Source organism: Miscanthus floridulus, chromosome 3, assembly GCF_019320115.1.
Source record: "Miscanthus floridulus cultivar M001 chromosome 3, ASM1932011v1, whole genome shotgun sequence".
NCBI classification, from domain to species: domain Eukaryota; kingdom Viridiplantae; phylum Streptophyta; class Magnoliopsida; order Poales; family Poaceae; genus Miscanthus; species Miscanthus floridulus.
This window is the reverse complement of record NC_089582.1, coordinates 13,800,434-13,824,133: the sequence shown is the minus strand read 5'-3', so window position 1 is coordinate 13,824,133 and position 23,700 is coordinate 13,800,434. Positions and strand designations below refer to the sequence as shown.

Below are 23,700 nucleotides of genomic sequence, written 5' to 3'. Positions count from 1 at the left end.
CAGAATGCCCGACAGAAGCAATACCATCATCGCATGGGATCAGATGGTTATAAGAGTGCTATTCCCAAGTGGCAGAACCTAGAAGCAGAGATTACTGCCAAGGGAATCATACCTGAAACAATAGAGAAGAATTGACCTCAACGCGCGAAGAATTGGTTCTACGCTCATGGGGGAAGCCTAGACCCAGACACTGGCAAGCTAATTTTCGGCCAAAAAATTGAGAGAGCAACACAGAGACTAGCTTGTGCTAGGGAAGAAGCTGATAGTGGTGTTTTCAAGCCCAACAGAGAGAAGGATGAATTGACATATGCCCTAGAGAATCCCGAACACGGTGGTCGAACAAGAGGCTATGGGGCGGTTCCGTGGCTACACGCATTCCCAGCAGACAAGGATACCTACAGAAGCCGCCAGAGAAAGAAGGATGAGGAGGCAGAACGAATCCGTGCATTGGAGCAATTTGTTGATGAGTCACGACAAGCATTGCTTGAATCGCGTGAACGAGAAAAATCTCTTGAGGCAAGAATGCAAGAGGAGATCAAGAGGCAAGTGCAGCTAGCAATGAGTCAAATGCAATCGCAATCAACGCCGGGAGTCACCATTAGCCCCGTTGGTCAGATAAAAAGCAGTTGTGCTTCTACGGAGCTGCCAGTTATTCAAGACGACGCTGGGTTGTGCTTCCCTATTGATGACATTATCGAGCCTCTTACAACATGTGAGCTGCACATTCCAGATGGTAATAATGCATCAATCATGGTGGCTATCGGGGTTGTATCTCCAATAGACCGAACGAAGACACCAAGAATCCATGGGTCAGTTATTCAACCTGGATATGCTAGCGTCTCGGTCGATAGAGTGCTCAAAGGTTACAACAATGTTCCTCTTGACATTGAAGGTGGTGATGGGGAGAAGACACTAGGAGAAGCAGAGAAGACATTTATTCAATGGCGCAAACGCTTCATCATCATTCCTGGGGCGCCACCGCTTCCCCTACCTCACCCTAGGTACGAATGAAAGTGAATGAAATATTATTTTCCATTAATTTTCTATTGGCTTCAAAAATAATTGACACACAACTTGTTTTTGTAGCAGGGTCTCCCCCTAGCCTAGCCTAATCATTCATTCCCCATCTCATCACAGTGTCGCGGGGGGCGAGACGACTTCATCCCCACGGCGATCGCCAACTCCTACACCGGCCCCATCGCCTCCACAACGATCTCCAACTCCTACACCAGCCCCACCGTCTCCACAACGATCTCCAACGCCTCCACGCCGGTCTCCACCAACACTGGCCACATCGCCTCCACGCCGGTCTCCAACACCGCCCCCACCCCCTCCACAGCGACGCACTACAAAGACGTCTAAGGTCCCGGCGGCAAAGAAGACCCCGAGAAAAAGGGTTATTTCTCAAGAAATACTTCCTGAAAAGACTGATGAGCAAATAGCAGCTGAAGAAGACAAAAAAGTGAAATATTTTTTTATAGATACCAAAAACAAGAGTCAAGCGAAGCTTAAGGAGAAGCCGTACTTTTACCTACCACGAGAGGTGCTGAGGCAGAAGGTCGATGCTCACAAGAAAAAGATGATTGAACTTCATAAGCATTCGCCACTATCAGACTATGACCGCTCCCTCGTGAAGTCACATGATGCAGATAAGAAAAGGAAAAGAGCATCAGGGAAGGATGTCCCACAGCTCGGACAACAGAAGCAACCAATGCAAAATCTTGTTGTTGCTAATGAATATGGTTCCAACATAGAAGTCTATCGACCAGACAACTCTGGAGAAGTGTTGGTTCAAGCCCTTAATGCTTTTTTTCAAGATACTGGTTTAACCTTGGATCAATTGACGGGCAAAGCTCCAATCCAGAACCTGGAAGTTGATACCTGGAAGACTTATAAATATGGCAAAAGTCTGTACAACCCTGCGGCTCTGAATGAATTGGGTACGCAAATGTACTTGCTCAACAAATGGTACATGCAGGCGTGTGGCAGGGGTGAGCAGTGGATCTTTGTCAGATTGAGAGACCATCATTACTTCCGTGGCGATGACATCTTACATATTAGTTTCGAAGAATTGCATCAACTATACCACATGGACGCTCTGGACAAATCAATCATTAGCTCCTTTTGTTTGTAAGTGATTCTTACTTTTATTTAATAAACTCACTTCCATGCGTACGTGTATATAATTATCCTCACATGTAACTTATATTTATATACAGATTCCAGATGTCAGAGCTCCAAAGAATACAAGACACCAGTGTTGGCTTCATTGATCCTTATATCGTATTCAAAACCGGTATTATTGTCAAGGAGCGGTGGGTATCTGAAGCACAGGAGAATATCATGATGTTCTTCGTGAAGCAGCACGACAAGACAACAATACTTTTCCCGTATAACTTTGAGTAAGTGTTAATAATAATGTAGTCTACACATTTTATATAATATCAATACAACTTATATGCATGTACGTGTGTGTATAAACCAATGCAGGTTTCACTGGATACTCATTGTCATTGAGTTAAACTCAAGTCGGTTAGTAATCTTTGACTCGTTGAGAAAAGAGCGGGCACTATACCAAGATATGATAGACATTATCCAGGGGTAATTTCGATCTCTCGCGCACAACTATTATTGAATAGACTTTGCCATAATTTATTAACGATCGTACATTATTGGTCGCATAGGGTTTGGAAAGAGTTTATTCGGCAACATCGCAAGGATTGCAAGGCACCACTTAATGTAGTTGAAATACCAGTAAGTTGTACTATATACACTTCCCCACGTGTTTAATTACTATATCGTACTTCAATTTACGTGTGAGATGATGAGAATAATCTTCTTCTCGTACAGTGGTGTTTGCGGCAGGAACCAGGTAATAACTTGTGTGGATACTACGTTTGTGAATTTATCACTGCACACATAAGAAGAACTCCTAAAGATGTCCTCAGAGTACGTATATATCAATTTTTTATTTATTTTTAAATGAATATATATATATATATGTATTAATACTTTTCCTTTTATTTCAAATGCAAGACTGAATGGTTGAAACGAAGGGTCATGCAAAAAGACCATCTAAAAGCAGTTCAAGAGTCAATAGCAGGATATCTTCTAGAAAAAGTGTTAAATCCCAACGGCGAGTTCTACTTTGATCCTAAGGAATAAATGATGTAAATTAAATGTTTATTGATATCGTTATTTTCGAGAACAAGATTATGAAAGTGTTGTATATATACATATATATATCTATAATATATATAGGTTCATACTTTATTCGAATATAATAATGCTCGAGATGAGAATTAGATGTAATTATATGCGTGCGTGTATTTATATTAGCAGCGTAGAATACGTACATAAAAACATATTATATATTAAACAAATACGTGTAACTGAATTGAAAACAAATTAAACAAAAAAAAGAAAAAGAAAAGGAACCTTTAGTCCCGGTTGGGGTTACCAACCGGGACTAAAGGGTGCCTGTGCCTTTAGTCCCGGTTGGTAATACCAACCGGGACTAAAGGTCCCTCTTTAGTCCCGGCTCGATGACCCAGGACTAAAGGTGGCACCTTTAGTCCCGGGATCGTTGTCCCGGCGCGGTAACCGGGACTAAAGGCCGTTACCGCTCGGGACAACAAGTCCATTATGTAGTAGTGTAATAAGCTGTCAGTACCGAACAAAATTGGTCAACTTGTACCAAAATAACTATTTGTTTTAATAAATGACAGAAGAATATTTTTTTAGATAACGAAATCACAGAAAGATATGAAATCTGTACCAGTTTTTTTTTCTAACTAAAGTTTGAACATTCTATTGGTTCTTGAGGAAACTACCTACGTACAGTACTGTCCTCTCCACCCGTTGATTTAACAAATGGGGCTACTGCTTTATTTTCAGGAGCACAAGATCTTCAGTAATTTATATGGCACTCATGCTTGGGATACTGATGGAATTAATGTAAGCCTAATAATCTTTACCTTAATTCTGCTATAGATTGCTCCAGCCACACGCGTGTGGATCACCAGCTGCACCCCGATCACAGCTTTGCCATTGAAGGAAGGGTACAGGTCTCCAAGATAAGGCGAGCTCAGGAAGAGAGTAGTGAAGGTGTGCACTGGTTGGGTATTCAGCCGGCGAGTGGGACGACCAAGCTTTTATAGTAGTAAAAGTGGAGGAAGGAGGTCCATTGTTTTGGGCCCAGTGTGTGAACAAGTTGAATTGGGTGCGCTTGAAATGAAATGAGCAGGAAAGGTCAGGGAAATGCAGACGATATGGGTCCGCTGCAGCGTAAATTTAATTTGAGATGCCAATAGTTGCGAGCCCTTAGTATAGCAGCCCCAACTTATGTCTGTGCTCTCTGATATATAGTCGTAGGAACAAGCACAGAAATAAACATTTCTCTGTCATTGTGCTATCCTCATAACGGTAAAATAGCACAGCCTCCATGCCATGCTCATCAGAATACATGCATGGCCATATATCGGTTCAAACTTGGTAGCAGGTTTCCTTGCTCCAAATGATACCTGAGAGTTTGACCTTGGAGAAGATGCTTGACGTACAATAAATAAGGTTGCAAAAGACGTGTAGTGATCGATGAAGTCAGCAGTCTTGACTCCAAGGAAGCGCTGAGGATGCTTCTCAGCAACTTCCTTCCTTCCAGTATACAATCATCAATCATGGCGTAGGAGGACCTGACCTGACACACGGATGATATATAGCAGACGGATCGGAACGCGATTTCTGAATGGCAACGACTCGAAAACTTGTCCGACGGTACACTAACAGAGACTTTGCCGAGTGCAAAATTCTTTGCCGAGTGTTAAAAATCGGGCACTCGGCAAAGACCTTCTTTGCCGAGTGCTGCACTCGGCAAAGAATTGCACTCGGCAAGATTTCTTTGCCGAGTGCCGGGCACTCGGCAAACACGGGCACTCGGCAAAGGACTTCTTTGCCGAGTGCCGGACTCTCGGCAAAATATCTACACTCGGCATAGGCTGCCCGCGAAAACGGCGTCCGGTCACGGCCTTCTTTGCCGAGCGCCTGCAGTTAGGCACTGGGCAAAGATTTGTTTTTTTTTTTAAATTTCTTTGTCGAGTGCCCCAGATCTAGCACTCGGCAAAGATTTAATTTTTTTTTAAAAAAAATTCTTTGCCGAGCGTCTCAAATCTGGCGCTCGGCAAAGAATTTTTTTTTATTTTTAAAACACTTTGCCGAGTGCCCCCGGGACGACACTCGGCAAAGATTTAATTTTTTTTATTATTTCTTTGCCGAGTGCTCCTGTGGATGCACTCGGCAAAGAGAACATTTTAAAAAAAAATTGAAAACATTCTTTGCCGAGTGCCTGATGTCTGGCACTCGGCAAAGACACCCTTTGCCGAGTGCCATGCCCCGGCGCTCGGCAAAGTTTTTTTTTGTTTTTTTGTTTTTGGCCTCCAATTTTTTTGTGAAGCCTTTTTAAAGCACTAGGAACTCCTAGTTACAATTTGGAGATTTTTTGTGGCTTTTTGTTATATTTAGTTACTTTATTTCGTTTACTTGAATTTTTTCGGAAATTAGAAATTTGAACTGCATGTGGTACGAATAATGAAGTTTAATGATTCAAAAATTGATAGTCATGTTAGTGAGTGTTGTGAGAGGCCGTATCCAGGAACGGACCCAAAATTTCGGACATCTTGTTCACGAAACATGTCCGCGAAATTGCGTGTCAAGTGTTTATAAATTCTATAAAAAGCAAACGAAGTCCGAAAATCTTGAAACTTGTTGAGATGTCGTGATATCATATGTGGAGGCTATGATAAAAATTTCAGAAGATTCCGTGCACGTTGTCACATACGATGCTTACAAACCAGGACATCTCTACATGTGATATCATAGCCTGGTTTGTAAGCATCGTACGTGACAACGTGCACGAAATCTTCTGAAATTTTTATCATAGCCTCCACATATGATATCACGACATCTCAACAAGTTTCAAGATTTTCGGACTTCGTTTGCTTTTTATAGAATTTATAAACACTTGACACGCAATTTCGCGGACATGTTTCGTGAACAAGATGTCCGAAATTTTGGGTCCGTTCCTGGATACGGCCTCTCACAACACTCACTAACATGACTATCAATTTTTGAATCATTAAACTCCATTATTCGTACCACGTGCAGTTCAAATTTCTAATTTCCGAAAAAATTCAAGTAAACGAAATAAAGTAACTAAATATAACAAAAAGCCACAAAAAAATCCCTAAATTGTAACTAGGTGTTCCTAGTGCTTTAAAAAGGCTGCACAAAAAAATTGGAGGCCAAAAACAAAAAAACAAAAAAAACTTTGCCGAGTGCCGGGGCATGGCACTCGGCAAAGGGTGTCTTTGCCGAGTGCCAGACATCAGGCACTCGGCAAAGAATGTTTTAATTTTTTTTTTAAATTTCCTCTTTGCCGAGTGCATCCACAAGAGCACTCGGCAAAGAAATAATAAAAAAAATTAAATCTTTGCCGAGTGCCGTCTCGGGGGCACTCGGCAAAGTGTTTTAAAAATAAAAAAATTTCTTTGCCGAGCGCCAGATCTGAGACGCTCGGCAAATAATTTTTTTTTAAAAAAAATAAATCTTTGCCGAGTGCCAGATCTGGAGCACTCGGCAAAGAATTTTTAAAAAAAACAAATCTTTGCCGAGAGCCTCCCTGATCCGGCACTCGGCAAAGCCGCGGGCGCGGGGACTTAGCGGTTTTTTGGCCGACCGGGCAGTCCCAACAGCCAGCCAAACCCGCGCCCACACGCCTGCCCCGCCCCGCTTCCACGCCGCAGCGCGCCCACAAGGCCCCGACTCGCCCGCGCTGCACCCGCCTCCGCGCACGCGCGCCGCGTCCGTCGCCTTTGCCCGCCCGCGCGCAATGGGCCCTCGATTGCCCACGCGCACGGCCGCCCGAGCCGCCGTGCCCTCGCGCCCACGCCCCCGGCCGGCCCTACCACGGCCGCGCCGCCGCTGTACGCGCGCCCTTACGCCGGCCGCGCAGTGCCCCCCGGCCGGCCCTTCCCCCAGCCGCGCCGCCCGCTGCCCGCGCGCCTGGCCGCGCCGTGCCCCCGGCTGGCCCTTCCCCCGGCCGCGCCGCCCTGACCCCAGCCGGCCCTGCGCCCCGGCCGTGCGATTTTTTCGATCGCACCCTGCCCCCGGCCGCGCCCCGTGGACCACCCGCCCCGACGCCGTCTGTGCCCGACCCCGTCCCCGACTCTGCCCGTTCCCGACGCCGCCTGCCCCTACCCCGTCGCCCGTCAGGTATGCCGTCTCACTTATTATTGTCGATGTAGTGGTAGTTGTAGTAGTATTAGTTGTACTAGTGGTAGTATTAGTACAACTAGTGGTAGTATTAGTAGTAGAATTAGTGGTAGTAGTAGTAGAAGTAGTCGTAGTAGTAGTGCAACTAATGGTAGTAGTTGTAGCAATAGTGGTAGTAGTAGAAGAACCAATGGTAGTAGTAGTAGCAATAGTGAAAGTAGTAGTACAAGTAGTGGTACTACTTGGATATATTCTTCTGCATGGATTGATATCCAAACTACATAGCTTCTGTTGAGCCATATGTGCTTGTCGGCCATCGTGCCGTTGTTTTTTACAGGTTTTGGAAACCTCACCGTGCAGGGGAGGTTCTGCCGATTTTTTTTGTAAATGACAGTATTTTGTTCTATTTTTGTAGAGAAGAGCCCATCGGAGTTGAGTCGGAGTTCTCACCACCGTGCCGGTCTGCCTACACCGCGTCGTCTCGCCACTGCACCGACCCGCCACGGCCCCGCTAGCCTGACTCCGCCGCCACCCTAGGTATAACCCCTCTTTTCGTATCATTGTCGTAGATCGCGTAACCCAGTTAGGCGTCTCCCGTTCGAAAGAGATACGGTTGGAGGTATGCAGATCTTTGCATATCTATGACCGTATCTATTTCGGATTGTCCACGCTTTTTGGACAGCCCACGGATGCGTAGATGGGTTAGTTCCCATGTTCTGCTCTGGTCCGAGATAGAGTTTCGGCATCACCTCCCTGTTGTTCTTCGGATACACACTCTTCTTGGCAGGACGTGTATCTAGAGAACAGCGGGGAGGTGCTGCCGAAATTCTGTCTCGAATAGGAGTAGAGCATGGAAACTAACCTCATCTACGCATCTATGGGTGGGATTAGGACCTATCCTCACATATTAGACAGTAGGAACACCATGTAGATGCAATTGATGGTTACATTACTCGCCGATACATATGTTAGAGGATGGATGACCGTCAGTGGATGTACACGGGCTGGAGAAGTCAGAGTGATTACACCACGGAATGGATGAACAAGACCGATGCTTTCTTGAACAGTGCATTCGGCAACGCTGCTAAAGGACATTGCCTAGTTTTGTGTCCCTGCAGCAAATGTGGAAACAGGAGAAGGCTAAACAAGGTGGAAATGGGTAAACATCTTGTGAAGCCCATCGTATGAGAGAGGAGGTGGTGAGACCACGGGTGGAGGCTTTTGATGCTGATGCCGGGGTAGCAGACATGTTAGATGACTTTCACCAAGGACAGTTCGATGAGGGACGTGAGAAGGAGGAGATGGTGGTAGCCGCACAGGCGTTCTACGATATGATGGACTCGGCACAGAAACCCCTTCACGATTGGTCAACAGTGTCTCAACTGGATGCCATTGGACGCTTAATGGGGTTGAAGTCCGAGTTAAACTTGAGTCGACCTGGCTTCGATAAGATGTTGGCCGTGATTGACACCCTGCTTCCGAATGGCCACATTCTGCCAAAGATCATGTACGAGTCACAGAAACTCCTTCGAGCACTTAAGATGCCATATGAGCAGATACATGCTTGTCCGAAAGGGTGCGTCCTATTTAGGAAAGAACATGAGCATGCAAAGTTCTGTCCAAAGTGTAAATCCTCCAGGTACCTGGAGGTAGACTCTGATGATGGCCAGAAGAGGCAACTTACGATCCCCATGAAAATCCTATGGTACCTTTCGTTCCTACCGAGGATCCAACGGCTATACATGACCGAGGAATTCGCAAAACAGATGACATGGCACAAAAATGGCAAACGGTACAATCCTGACAAGATGGTACATCCATCCGATGGTGAAGCTTGGATCCGCTTTAATGACAAACATTGTGACAAAGCAGATGAGGCTCGTAATGTACGTGTCGTGTTGGCAACAGATGGCTTCAATCCTTATGGAATGATGGTTGCCCCATACACATGTTGGCCCGTCTTTGTTATCCCCCTTAATCTCCCCCCCCGGTATCTCCTTTCAACGACATAACGTATTCTTGTCGTTGATAATTCCTGGACACCCAGGGAGTAATATGGGTGTGTTCATGGAGCCCGTGTTTGATGAATTGGTCCGTGCTTGGGATGAAGGGGTATGGACATACGATCGAGCTACAAAGACAACCTTCAAAATGCATGTTTGGTACCACTACTCCCTGCATGACTTCCTGGCGTATGGGATATTCTGCGCCTGGTGTGTTCACGGGAAGTTCCCATGCCCAATATGCAAGGAAGGTGTGAGGTTTATTTGGTTGCAGAAGGATGGCAAGTATTCATCGTTTGACAGACATCGTCGGCCTACTCGTTTGACCACTACGTCGTCGCCTCCGATGCGGAGTACCCCAACAAGGCGGCGCGGGTGAAGGCAGAGTTTTGGGTAAGTCTCCCTTGCACAACATTGCTCAATACATCGCATTCATTGGATTTTTCTTGAAATAATGAATGGATACATCGCTTTTGTATGCAGACTTATTACAGATGCGAGGAGGGATTTGAGGACAGGGCGGAGCAGGCGACTATCAAAGCCTGTAAAAAAATCATCACCGACATGCATCACGAGGCGCGCATCCAGGCCATCGTAACCTACTACGGGTCGAAGCTTGGAGAGAGGAAAACCAAGAAAGACGCAAGAGAGATGCAGCTGACCCGGGAGCAGTACCTTGAGGTAAATGAAGAACATCAATATTGATTCGTTTTGAGATTAAGTTGGTTTAATTTGATCTTCTTATATGTCCAATACTTGATGACGTGTAGATGATTCCCTGGTGGTGCCAAGCATATCCCGAGTGCTGGGCGATGATGGTGGACAGGTGGTTCATGGAGGAGTACCTCAAGATGCACAGGGATGCCCGGGACCGTCGTTTGCTGATGCAAGGTCCAGCACACCATCAAGGCAGCCGCAACCTCATCGGATACAAACAAGCATGGGTACGCGAATTGATTTATCTATTATCACGCTCAGTTCTGTCTGATTTCTAATCATCATGCTGTCTTTCTCGCAGTCGGCATCACATAGTGGCCAGGCTTGCTCAGACTTCTAGGCATGGTGTATGGCCCACAAGGGCAAGGCGACGTCCTACGTCTCCTTCAACCTGGAGGACCCGCCCGAGGCATACACAAACCCGAGCGTCCACTCCCGCATCAGTGAGTACACTGAGGTGGCGAGGTCGCTCCATGGGGCAGACCATGATCCGAGCACCCAGGACTTCGATGGAGAGGCCGTCATGAGGGCGGGACAAGGCAAGAAGCATGGGCGGTTCTAGCTTGGCGACGGCGTCATCGACACGGCCTCAACTCTCTCTCTCTCCCAGATCCGAGCACGGAGCACGAGCGAGAGCCCGGCCATTCGTACACGGCCGACCGCTGCACAGCACTGGGTCGACGCACTCGAGGTTATTCCTATTTTACTCATCATACATTGATCTTTATACACCTTAATTAGCTTTGCATTACTGAAACATTGGAGTGAAATATTGCAGGCTCGGCTGGAACAAGAAATGAAGGAATGTCAGGAGCTGGAGGCCGAGCGGGCCGAGCGGCAAGCCTAGGCGCAGAGGCTGATGGACATTACGGATTTCCTACAAGGGCTTGGGCAACGTATGGGCTTGTCTCTGCCACCTGGGCTGTTGGTTCCACCTCTGCCTCCGCGTCCTGCAGCTGCAGCTACTCCTGTGAGTATCAAAGTTTTTTACTTTCGCTTGTGCTTTGCTTATATGGCCTCTATCGTCCTAGATTAGCTATCAAAATAATCTTGTCTCACATACAATCTTTTCTCCTTTGTGCAGTCTCCATCTGACGGTGGTTCGAATAATCCATCTCATGCACCTACGAATGATGCATCTAGGCCTTCACCACAGTCGCAGTGGCCGAGATGAGTGCATGTTGTATTTTTTACATTTGTTGTTCACTTGGTGATGGACTTGTGATATACTTGTGATGCACTTGTGAACTTTGATGGACTTGTGGACTTATTTGGATGGACTTGAGCACTTATTATTATATATTGTGATGGATGTGATATGGGCGGATGGATGAGATATATATGCGATGGATGAGATATATATGTATATATGTGATGGATGAGATATATATGTGATGGATGAGATATATATGTGATATATGTTTGTATGAATGTATTTGTCATGATGAAATGCAAAAAAAATGCCGTTTTGGGTCACTTTGCCGAGTGTTGCACTCGGCAAGCGCAATGGTCACAACACTCGGCAAAGCTGGCAAAATGGGCGACCAGAAAACAGATTTTCCAGCTTTGCCGATTGCTGTGACTATAACACTCGGCAAAGAAATTAAAAAAAAAAATTAAACGTTGCCGAGTGCCTGGCGTGTTGGCACTCGGCAAAGCAAATTTTCAAAAAAAAAAAATAAAAGCTCTTTGCCGAGTGCCTTCCAGGTTGGCGCTCGGTAAAGATTTTTTTTAAAAAAATACAAATCTTTGCCGAGTGTCTGGCGGGTTGGCACTCGGCAAAGAAAATTTAAAAAAAAAATAAAAGCTCTTTGTCGAGTGCCTTCTGGGTTGGCGCTCGACAAAGAATTTTTTTTTAAAAAAAATAAAAAATCTTTGCCGAGTGCCTGGAGGGTTGGCACTCGGCAAAGAATTTTTTTTAAAAAAAAAATAAAAGCTCTTTGCCGAGTGCCTTCAGGGATGGCACTCGGCAAAGAAATTTTTTAAAAAAAATAAAAAATCTTTGCCGAGTGCCTGCAAGGTTGGCACTCGGCAAAGAAATTTTTAAAATAAAAATTAAAAAATCTTTGCCGAGTGCCTACAGGGTTGGCACTCGGCAAAGCCACCGTCAACTGGGCCGGCGCCATGACGGTCGCTTTTCTTTGCCGAGTGTCCCTAGGGCACTCGGCAAAGCCTTTGCCGAGTGCCCGACAAAAGACACTCGGCAAAGAAGGCTTTGCCGGTCAATTTTTTGCCGTGTGTTCTTTGCCGAGTGCCGCACTCGGCAAAGCCTTTGCCGAGTGCAATTTGGCCTTTGCCGAGTGCCTCAGACACTCGGCAAAGAACCTGAATCCAGTAATGGTAGTTGGCCTCGGCCATTCCTGTTGGATAGCGCGTTCAGTGACTACAGCGGTCCAAATAATCATCATCTATACATATGGTTCTGATGATGTTGGAAATTTACTTTTGGGGTCCTTCCGGATTATATGTTGTAGGTTGTAAATCTTACACTACTAACAGAAACAATATTTAAAGGTGGTTCATTTTTTCCTAGCTGCAGTTGGATCAAAAACCGTCCTAAAGTATGTTTAAAAAAACCGTCCTAAAACTGGCTATACAGACAGAAGTCGGTAGTACTGGGATGGAGTAATTTAAATAACTACTACTCTGTAGTATCTAGCACAGCACTGAGTAATTAAGCGACTATCGGATGGCAAGTCATGTACAGGGGAAATTAGCTAGCGTACAGATGGCGGCAAGAAGTAGTTTTGTTTGTCAAACAGTAGGCATGTGCATGTTACAAATAATGGAGTAGTACCACGTACTCACTACCGGAAACAGGATCTTTGCCGTGTGTCCAAGGCACACGGCGAAGCTCAAAAACAATTGGCAAAGGCTTTACCGAATGTTACACTCGGCAAACATGTTCGTGCTTTCTTGACAAATCTCATGAGATCTTGACACATACTTTAGGACGTTCACAAGATGATAACATGAGATCTTGACAAATCTCATGATTTTCAGACTTGGTTTGCTTTTTTTAGAATTTAAAAACCATTCGGTCACATGTTCTGGTCGTGTTTCCTAAATAAGATATTCGAAATTTCTTTTCATTTCGCGGGTAAGGCCTCACACTGGACTCAATAACATGAATATCATTTTTGTATTCATTTTATTCTATTATTTGAATCACTTGCAGTTCAAATTTGATTTATACCAAAAAAATCCTTGAAATGTAATAAATTAATTAAATATAGCAAACAGATTCAGAAATATACCAAATCTTAACATCGAGTACCACAAGTTGTATGTGGAGAGTAGAAAAAATTTCATGGTCAGAAAAGAAAAAAACTTATTTATTTGCCGAGTGCAAAAAAAAACACTCGGCAAACTTATTTCTTTGCCGAGTGAAAAAAAAACACTCGGCAAACTTATTTCTTTGCCGAGTGCCACTAACGGACACTCGACAAACTCCGAACGGTCGGCATACTAACTGACGGATGTCCACATGGTTTTTTGTTGCCAAGTGTCTCTGTTTTGCCGAGTGTTTTTTCCTAGTTTGCCGAGTGTGTTTTTTTCTTTCAGCACTGTTGGCAAAGAGTTTGTTTGGTGAGTGCCATTATTTTGCCAAGTGTGTTTTTTGCAGCACTCGTCAAAGAGCTTGTTTGCTGAGTGCCCGATAGAATGCACTCGGCAAACATTTTTGCACTCGACAAATCGGCTGTTTCCGGCAAATGATCCAACCAAATAGTGGACACCACACTGACTAGTTTTGTTTCTCAAACAGTAGGCAGTGGGCTTGTGTTGGTTGAGTGGTGACTGGTGACCTAGCTACCTGCTGCCACTTCTCCTTGTGCTTGCTCGTGTATTGTACCTCCTCCTGGTTTTAGGCGCAACTGTTGTTTCCATGCTTTCCTTTTCCACGCAAAACGTTGCAGCACCATGTTTAGAGTACCAATGCATTTCGTACTCTGTCAGGTCTGGCTGACGGAAGAAACAATTGATTGCGTCTGATTTATTTAGTTCCTCGACCACTTGCTGTATGCTAGCATGAGAAGCGTCGCTATACTCTGTGACATCTCCCATGATTCTGACTGCATAAGTATCCTGCGTTGATGACGCTTCATGAGGCATGAAGGCAGCTGTCAGCAGCAGAGGTGGCTTCCCATCGCCTCTGCTCTTGCTTCTGCCCACCACATCAAATGAGCTGCACGACGATCTGGGCTCTAGTGCTGGTACATAGTAGCACTGAAAAATGCAACAAATAACTTGCTCTGGGAATATATCTGATAGCTCTGACGAGACATTGTTGTCAGCACAAAGCCCATGCCTCCTTCCTTTGCAACATGCTGGGTCTGGGCGCATAGTTTGTGTGCCCTCGATATACTCCTCTTGAAAACCCACCCATGGAGGCCCATACGAATGGGCAGTGTCTTGTAAATTAGATAGCAGGGTGAGTTCTCCCATTGCAAATTCAGATGCAAGTTTGAATTCAGATGTCAATAATTGCAAGCCTTTAATACCAACCCCAACTATGTCCGTGCTTTCTGATAGTCGTAGGGTCAACAACAAAAAGAAACATTTCTCAGCCATCGTGCTATCCTCAGGATCACCAGCACAGCCTCGACTCTGTTGGCCCACAGGATCACCGGCTCAAGTGAGTGAACCATTCACCAGTCTTGTCGAGCACCCACTAGTGTTGCCGAGCACCCACTAGCCGTGCCGATCACGAACAAGCGTTGTCCGTCCCCACACACTATGGCTAGGGCTAGAAGAAAAAGGGAGAACAGAGCATTCACACACAGTACAAGACAACAGCGTTGGCCGAAGCCCTGTCTAAGAGATGATAAATCTGAACTCTCTTTACTGAGTTGCCGTAGTAGTCTATTTATACAACTCTATCCATCTAGTCCTAGTACAGCGCACATGCTGTAACAGTAACTAGATAACATACAGGGCTGACTCTGAGCCGGCCACTGCATGTACCTACAGTGCTGCAGGTGAGCCGTGCGGCGCCTGCACCTGCAGCGGCTACAGTATCACAGCAGGGGGCCAGTTCGGCGTTGTCTTCCCTTGCTATGTTCACACAAGGTAGCAGTAAATTATCTAACAATCTTCCCCTAATCCTACTGCTAACCCTTGTACCCCCTCCATGCCGATCATCTCCTTCAGCTCCGTGAGTCGAAGACGTCCGTGCGGTTTGGTGAGGATGTCTGCGAGTTGCCGACCAGTTTTGACAAACTCGATGACGATCTGCCCTCCATCGACATAGTCCCAGAGGAAGTGGAACTTCACGTCGATGTGTTTACTCCGGTCGTGCAGAACCGGATTATTCGCGAGGGCGATAGCGGGCTAGTTGTCCACCATCAGTGCTGGTGGGTGAGCTTCCACGCCGATCAGCTCGCCCAGCAGCCGACGTAGCCACACAACTTGGCACGCCGCTGTGGCCACCGCTACGTACTCTGCATCGCACGTAGACAGCGCCATCACCTTCTGTTTCAACGACGGCCATGAAATTGGGGTTGACCCAAGGAAGACGAGCACGCCAGAGGTGCTCCGTCGTCCGTCGATGTCCTCCACCATGTCTGCATCGCTGAACACAGTGAGCTGCAGCCTACTCCCTCTGGTCTTTGGGAAGATGATCCCATGATCCACCATCCCCTTGACGTAGCGTAGTAGCCGCTTCACCGTAGCCCAGTGATCCTCTCTAGGATCCTCCATGAAGCGACTGACGTAGCCCATGGCGAACACAATGTCCGGCCTCGTGTGGACTAGGTAGCATAGACCGTCGACGATGCTCCGGAAGAGTGTCGCATCCACCTTCGCCACGGTGCTGGCCTTCGTCAGCTTCAGCTGCTCCTCCATCGGAGTCACACATAGCTTGCATTCAGCCATGCCGCTCCTCTCCAATAGTTTGGAGGCATATGCGCTCTGACCGAGCGTGAGTTCCTCTGTCCCCTGTCTCACCTCGATGCCGAGGTAATAGGAGAGTGCACCGAGATCACTCTTTCGAAAACAAGCCGCCATCTCGTGCTTGAAGCTGTTGATGTCCTCCGTGCGCACGCCGGTGACGATTAAGTCATCCACATACACGCCGACGATGAGCTCCTCCTTCCCCTGTCGCCGCGTGTAGAGCGCGTGCTCAGTTGCGCACCGCTGAAACCCAAGCTCACCCAGCGTGGCATCAAGCTTGGCGTTCCATGCTCGTGGGGCCTGCTGCAGCCCGTAGAGCGCCTTGCGTAGTCGGAGCACCCTGTGCTCCTCTCCCATGACGGCGAAACCTAGAGGTTGCCTGACGAAGATTGTTTCCGCCAGTTCACCATTGAGGAAGGCCAATTTAATGTCCAAGTGATGGATGGGCTAGTCCTTTGCTGCTGCCAAGGCTAGTAGCAAACAGACCAACTCTATGCGCGCTACTGGCGCAAAGACCTCCTCGAAATCTATGCCCTCGCACTGAACAAAGCCTCGGGCGATGAGGCGCGCCTTGTGTTTGACAATGGCGTCGAGCTCGTCCCGTTTGACTTTGTACACCCACTTCAAGCTGATCGGTCGGCATCCTGGAGGTGGATCGATGAGCTGCCAAGTCTCATTTTCCTCGATCGCCTTCATCTCCTCTAGCATCGCTCGACGCCAGTTTCCATCATGCTCGGCCAGCGCAAACATGGGTGGTTCCTTAGCACCGACGAGTAGCAGCTCTACGTCATTGAGCAGCCTACCTGCCAAGCCTGAGGGACCTATGTCGTCGATGATGTCGTCCAGCCTGCGGAACCGCACCTCCTCACCTTCATGGAAGGCATCCACGAACTCAGTGATGTCACTTGGAGGTGGGGCGAACTCGATCAGCGTCGATGGAGTTCCCTATTCCGCCAGAGTGCTCGACATAGCACCCTGAGTGCTCAGCACCCTGGTTGCAGTGCTCGGCACTTTTTCTGGACAACTCGTCATAACTCCTGCAATATTCGGCCACACTGTAGGAGTGCCCAGCCTCAGTCTTGGAGTGGTTGGCACCACTGCAAGACGTCTTGGCTCCACCACGGGAGTGCTCGGCACCCGTCCTGGAGTGGTCGCCACCACTGCAGAACCTCCCGGCACCACTCCTAACATGCTCAGCATTCCTCCAAGAGTGCTCGGCCCTCCTTCTAGAGTGCTTGGCATCCCTCCCAAAGTGCTCGGCACTGTCCTAGGAGTGCTCGGTTCTACCGTCAGAGTGCTCGGCACTCCTTCTGGAGTGCTCGGCACCTCTTCCCCGGCTTCTCCACCACCGTGGATGACCAAGTACTTGACGACGAAGGTGCTAGTGAAGCTGCCAGCTTCCCCCGTGCTCGGACTACTCCAGTCCCAAGCCGCCTCCTCGTCGAACACGACGTCGTGCGAGACAAGCACCTTGTCTCCATTTGGGTCATAGAGCTGGTACACCTTGGTACCCTCCGCATAGCCTAGGAACACCATCGGTGTGCTCCTGTCCTCCAGCTTGGTGAGGTTCGGCTTCATCTTCCTGACATGGCCGATGCAGCCGAATGTCCGGAGGAAGGACACGCTCGGCTTTCGCCCATACCAAGCTTCGAATTGCGTCTTGCCCATCAGGGCCTTGGTTGGAGCGTGGTTGAGGATGAACACCGCCGTGGTCACCGCCTCCCCCTAGAACCTTGCCGGCATGCCTTTGGCCTTCATCGTTGATCGGGCCATGTCGACCACCGTCTGGTTCCATCGCTCCACCACTCCATTCTATTGTGGCGAGTACGGCGTGGTGTGGTGTTGCCCCACACCCTGATCCACGTAGTATGCAGCGAACTCCACCGAAGTGAATTCGCCGCCGCGATCAGTCCTCAGCACACGGAGCTTCTTGCCGCTCTCGGCCTCCACGTGCATCTTGAACTTCATGATCACCGCCGCCGCTTCGTCCTTTCTCGTTAGGAGTTGCAGCCACATGTAGCGACTGTAATCATCCACGAGTAGGAGGAAGTACCGCTGAGCACCATTTGTAGCAGGCATGATTGGCCCACTGAGGTCGCCGTGAATGAGCTCAAGAGCGTCCTTCATGCGATACTTGGCCGCCTTTGGGAAAGGTAGCCTCCTCTGCTTCCTGGCCAGGCAGCTGTCACATAGCTCACCTCCATGCTTGATGTGGGGTAGACCTCGGACCATCTTCTCTAGCCGACCAAGTGCGTCGAAGCTAAGATGTCCGAACCGGGCATGCCACATCCACGGTTCCTCGGAGTGCCTTGCCGCCAGGCACACCGGCTGCTCTACCTTCAGGTCGAGCAAGTACAACTGGTTCAGGGACCTCTTCACCTTGGCAAGAAGTCACTGCTCTCGTTCCCTGATCCTAAGGACTCTGTCCTTGATCAGTACTTCGCTACCGCGCTCATCCAGCTGGCCAATGCTGATGATGCTAGAATGCAGCTGTGTGATGTAATATACATCCGTTAGTGCGCGGTGCTCCCCGTTCTGGCACCTAAAGATGATGGTGTCGTGCCCTTAGATAGCCACCCTTGAGCCATCACCAAACTTCACCGTACCGGTAACATCGTCGTCGAGTTCGGAGAAGGAAGCCTTGGAGCCCGTCATGTGGTTGCTGGCACCGGAGTCTAGATACCACCGCTGCTCCTGGTCGGCGCCCACATGTCCGAGGTGGACTTGGGCGCGTGGTTCGTCAAGGATGATGGTCTTTAGGGCCTTTCTAGGTCCTTCCACCGTCATCGCCTCTTCCCTCTCCTCGGCCTCGATGTCGTGCAATGCACAGAATATCGCCATCAGCCATCAGGATAGTGGCCTCATCCTCATCATCAGCTTGCGCTAGATGAGCTTCAGCCTTCTTCTCCTGCTTGCGATTTGGGCACTCCCGTGCCCAATGGCCCATCTTCCCGCTGCGCCGGCAGGCATTGGGGTCGACCTGCTTCTTCTCCGAAGAAGCCTTGCCGCAGCGCTTGCCATCGCCACCGCGGCTGAAGGAGACTACCTTCCTAGAGTTCCTCCAAGCAGCACACTCCTCTTTCGTCAGTAGGAGTTTCCCGCTATCCTTCGTTGCTGTCGCCTGCTCCAGGCGCTCGTCCACCGCCCACAGACGGCTTGTCACATCCTTAAAGGTGAGGGTGGACAAGTCCAGCATCGTCTCTATGGAGAGAACGATCTGGATGTACTTTGCTAGCACGGAGTGGAGGTACTTGGAGACCGCCTCCTCTTCATCGATGGTGATGCCATGGATCTTCAGCTTGCTGATGAGCGTCTGCAGGCGGAGGGAGAAGTCCTCCACTGCTTCACCATCCTAGAACTTGAGGTTGGTGTACTCCTGCTTTAGAAGCTGGGCCGTTGCCTTCTTTGCGCGGCCAGAACCGACACGCATCGCCGCAATAGCCTCCTATGCATCCTTAGCTGAGCTCTTCGCCCCCAACGGCTCCCTGTACTCCATCGGTACAGCAGCGAGAATAACCTCCAACGCTGACATGTCATCTTCCTCATTGTCGGTGCCCTTGTCAACAGTATTCCAGAGCCATCAGGCTCTGAGCTTGACCTTCATGGTCACCGACCACTCTCCATAGTTGGTGCGAGTCAGCGTCGGCCAACTGGTGCCGCTGACCTCCCGCAACGTGCGAACAACGACCCCCGGTCGTGGCTGGGCAGCCACAGCAGTCCCACTGTTGTCGCCCATCTCCGAACTGTCCGTCATCGCCAGCGGTTAGTCTGGCGACAGCGATTGTACGGCTTCGATACCACTTGTTGGCCCATAGGATCACCGGCTCAAGTGAGTGAACCACTCACTAGTCTTGCCAAGCACCCACTAGTGTTGCCGAGCACCCACTAGCCGTGCCGACCACGAACAAGCGTTGTTCGTCCCCACACACTATGGCTAGAGCTAGAAGAAGAAGGGAGAACAGAGCATGCACACACAGTACAAGGCAACAACGTTGGCCGAAGCCCTGTCTGAGAGATGGCAAATCTGAACTCTCTTTATTGAGTTGCCATGGTAGTCTATTTATACATACTCAAGCTACCGTTCTCGCTCTACCGGCACCTCCACTGATCGAGAGGGCGACACGAGCAGCAACGCTACATCCAGCCCTCAACATCTTGAGTAGGGCCAGCCGAGCCCACCACCCGAACGCCCTCAACTACATCGACACGACCAACGTCATCTTCGACCACATGCGCCAAGCTACGCTTCAGCAACGGGAGCTACGTACCATTGCCATGACCATATCCGATGGCGTGGCCACCCAAGCTTGGTCACTTGATCAAGTACTCATCTTCTTCGACGGTCGGCTCTACCTCTCGGCGGCATCATTGCTCCTACGTGACCTTTTGTATGTTCTATGCTGAGGAGGTTCGGTCAACATGGAACTCCTGGCCCTCGGCGCCCACCCTCCACCGACGAGGGGCCAACACAATGAGGTGCCGACCAGCATCCTACCTGGACGCCCGTGGCTACAAGGGTGCCCCATCATGTCGACAACGGTGGTCTTCCTCGACAACCTGAGTCGTCTTTGCCAGGCGAGTTTGACTTGGGCTCTTTTATGTTCGGCACCATGCTTGACTTGACGACATCACCGACAACACGATCAAGTGCCATGGTTTGGCGCCGCATCCCTGCCTACCTTGCCCCCAACGCCGACAACCGCATCCATGACTTCATTGCTCCACCAAGAGAGATGGCACACTTCATATTCGGGGTAGCCATACCGCAACCTCTACTTGTTGCGGCTCGCCAGACGACAGGAGCTAGCACGAACACTGGCGCGCACCTCTACTTCTTCTATGGCTACATCAACAATCTCCTTTACTGCTTCATGTTTTTGCCAACAAGCACACGGGAGAACATCATCGTTGCTGACCCCATCTACGGCCGCATGCTTGGCCACATCGAGGCCATTCTTCCTGGCGAAGCTTTTCCACCAGCTGGCGTCGACGACTGGACCCTACTTCGGCACGAGGACGCGCCGAGTGGAGAAGGGGGGTTGGTGTCATACGCTCAATGGAGGCCCCCAACCTAGAGCTAACGGGCCAAGAGGGGCCCAAGGAGGGGCGCCAGGTGCCTCCACTAGCGCGCCCTAGGGGCCGTGCGCGCCCAGGAAGGAGGGCGCCGCCGCTCTCGTCGATCTCGCCGTCGTTATCCAAGTTACCATATCGAGTCTATTAGAGTTTGGATAGAGTTTGGTTAGTTATGGAATTGGAGTTTGTTAGTATGGAAGGAAGAATCCAATCCTATAAGGATCTCCCGTAGGTTGCTTAGAGTCTAAGTCCTATAGGGACTATAAATACTAGGGGATGTAATCAATCAAACTAAGCAATAGACGAGTGATTGCTCCTTGCCTATCTCTCTCCCTCTCTCCCTGCGCCTGCTTGCTCTCTCTCTCTCAACGCCGCCTCTCCCTTCCACACCGCCAACCCTAGCCGCCGCCCCTCTGCCCTAGTGCCACCAGCCCCCTCCCCCATCACACTTCTTACAATGGTAAACAAGTGTTTGGCATGGTGAAGGATATGGAGGTCGAGTTCGGAAAGAAGAAAAAAGAGGGGAACACGACAAGGAAGAAAAAGCTGGAGAAGGAGGAATGTACTGTCGTCATTCCATTCAAGAAGAAGTCGATTTTCTTTAGCATAGTGATAGCACAACTGGCAATGATAGGCATGGTACTATCACTGCCTGTTCAAGCCATGAACCAGCAGTGATACCTATCACTATCGCTTCGTGGCTTGAACCAGCGATGACAGTTGTTTTGCACCAAAAAAATCATAACTTTTCATTTGAGATAAGATGAAAATAAACTTTATATCAAAATTATAGAATATAAAGAGATCTAAAACTTTAGTTCACTTGTGTAGTCTAATGAACTAGTGACTTTTTTATGAGGTTGGTTAAATTTGACAATATTTTAGACTACATGTTTGGAAATTCAAGAGCCAAAGTGGTTTAAAGTTTAGTGGCAAAACTTTAGACTGTGGCATCCAAACGGGGCATTTTTGCTGCATTGCTCCCTTCTTCCTACCGGTTCCGAATGTACCAGAGTCTTTACTCCTTATTAATTATCTAGTCAGCCAGTGATGTCACCCATAACCAGTCCGTTTTAATGGAGCTCACTGTCGTCACCAATAACGGCCAATAATACAACTATAAAATGGTTTACAGTAGTAAAGAAAAAGGGGAGGTAGTAATTTCCATATAGGAGAAATGCAGTGCAGAGGATGTGTCGGTTTCTAGGAGAATAGCACAAGGAGGAAGCTGCAGTGTAATTTCCGAGCAACATGACCTGCAAACCTTGTCTGTCGCTGTTGGCTTTCACTATCTGCGCCAGTTTTTACTTGCGAAATAGTCAAACCAGCGATCTAAGTTGCAACTTTGCAAGTAGCAGTTGCTGCAGGGAGGTCTGACTGGCTTCTGGCGATGATTATTGGAGGCTGCAGACACCTTTACCTGCAATGGCGTGGATGCAAGGGGACAAACAGAGAACAACTGTTTAGTACAGTGCTAGTGATCCATTTCTCCTCTGTTGTGCTACGAATATGCAGGTCAATAATTGACCTGGATGCTATATATGTGGAGAAATTTTACAATGGTTGGAAAAAACATAGGCCATTCATTGGACGAGATCGAACGGTGGAAAAAAATAAGAGGTACTCTATTCAAAGTACCTGAAGATACCAAATATACCAAATTAGGTGGGACCAGTACCCATATTTATTTTTTCAAAGAAATTTAATTATGTAATTTGTGTATTTTCATTCAGGGCAAAACTAAGGTCTCGTATTCCATCTTTGTTTCAATCTAAGCCCATTCTTGCTCTGTTTTCTTCTCCCCATCGTTAGGAACACCAGGACCGCCGCCCCAGCTACGCCGCCAGCGCCCAGCGTCATCCGTCTCTGCTGAGATCTGATGGGCGGTGGGGGAGTCAATGTGCAACTGTCGTGGTCCTCAGCAATAGCAAGGCGTCCTTGATGTAGCTCGGGGGCCAACGGCATGTGGGGGACCGGGGGACGGATGCGGGGAGAGAGAGCGGCACATAGGTGCAGGAAGGAGTGGAGTGGAGCGGGATGCTTTCCAGGCCGCCGACCTGCTGCCATCTGACCACACCAGCACATTCTGCTTCTTTCTCCACCGGATTGCCCAAGCATCCACCGGTTCATCCACCAGTCTGCGTACTAGCTCACTGGAGGCCGGAGCACGTGATCCAGCGGGCACAACGGTAGCCTCACCGGTGGCCACTTCGGAGACGCGCCGGCGCAGTCTGTACCTCGACATCAACATCGCCGTGATTGCTCACTTATGACTTGAAAGGTACAGAAGCTCGTCGAGCAGCACGGCGTCATCGGTGGGGGCAGCAGTGGCTAGGGGCTAGGCGAACGCGGCGGCGCTGGATGCCCTGAGTGGAAGGCATCTGCGGACTGTGGCTAGCTAGTTTGAGACGCACGTGAGAGTGAGCCAGCGAGGCACTTGTCGGACAAAGGACAAAAACTCAATTACAAAATTACCCTCTACGAAAAAAATTACATTTTATAAATACTCTTTGTCAGATAGTTAGCTAGAAAATAATACAGATGAAAGTACTTGGAAGTACCAATGGTACTTTTCCAACCATGTCCAAATACATAGTGTTAGTTAAGACAAAACTCAAGACAACATGAGGGCTAAAACTGAATTCACGCTAATTTCAATCATACATATAGAGATCAGTCGTGTACAGAAATACAGCATAGCAAACTACAAACCGAATATTCACATCCGGGCATGAAAAAGTAGTTTTTA

The 23,700-nt window shown here is 48.5% G+C and overlaps 1 protein-coding gene across 1 annotated transcript; it reads right to left on the bottom strand.

Moving 5' to 3' along the window:
- Window positions 1-15,317: 15,317 nt before the first annotated feature.
- LOC136543191 (uncharacterized mitochondrial protein AtMg00810-like) lies at window positions 15,318-15,992 on the bottom strand. Its single transcript, XM_066535715.1, has 2 exons — window positions 15,695-15,992; window positions 15,318-15,550 (listed from the first exon to the last, which is right to left on the bottom strand). The coding sequence occupies exons 1-2, from the start codon at window positions 15,990-15,992 to the stop codon at window positions 15,318-15,320; spliced, it is 531 nt and encodes a 176-aa protein (XP_066391812.1).
- Window positions 15,993-23,700: the final 7,708 nt, after the last annotated feature.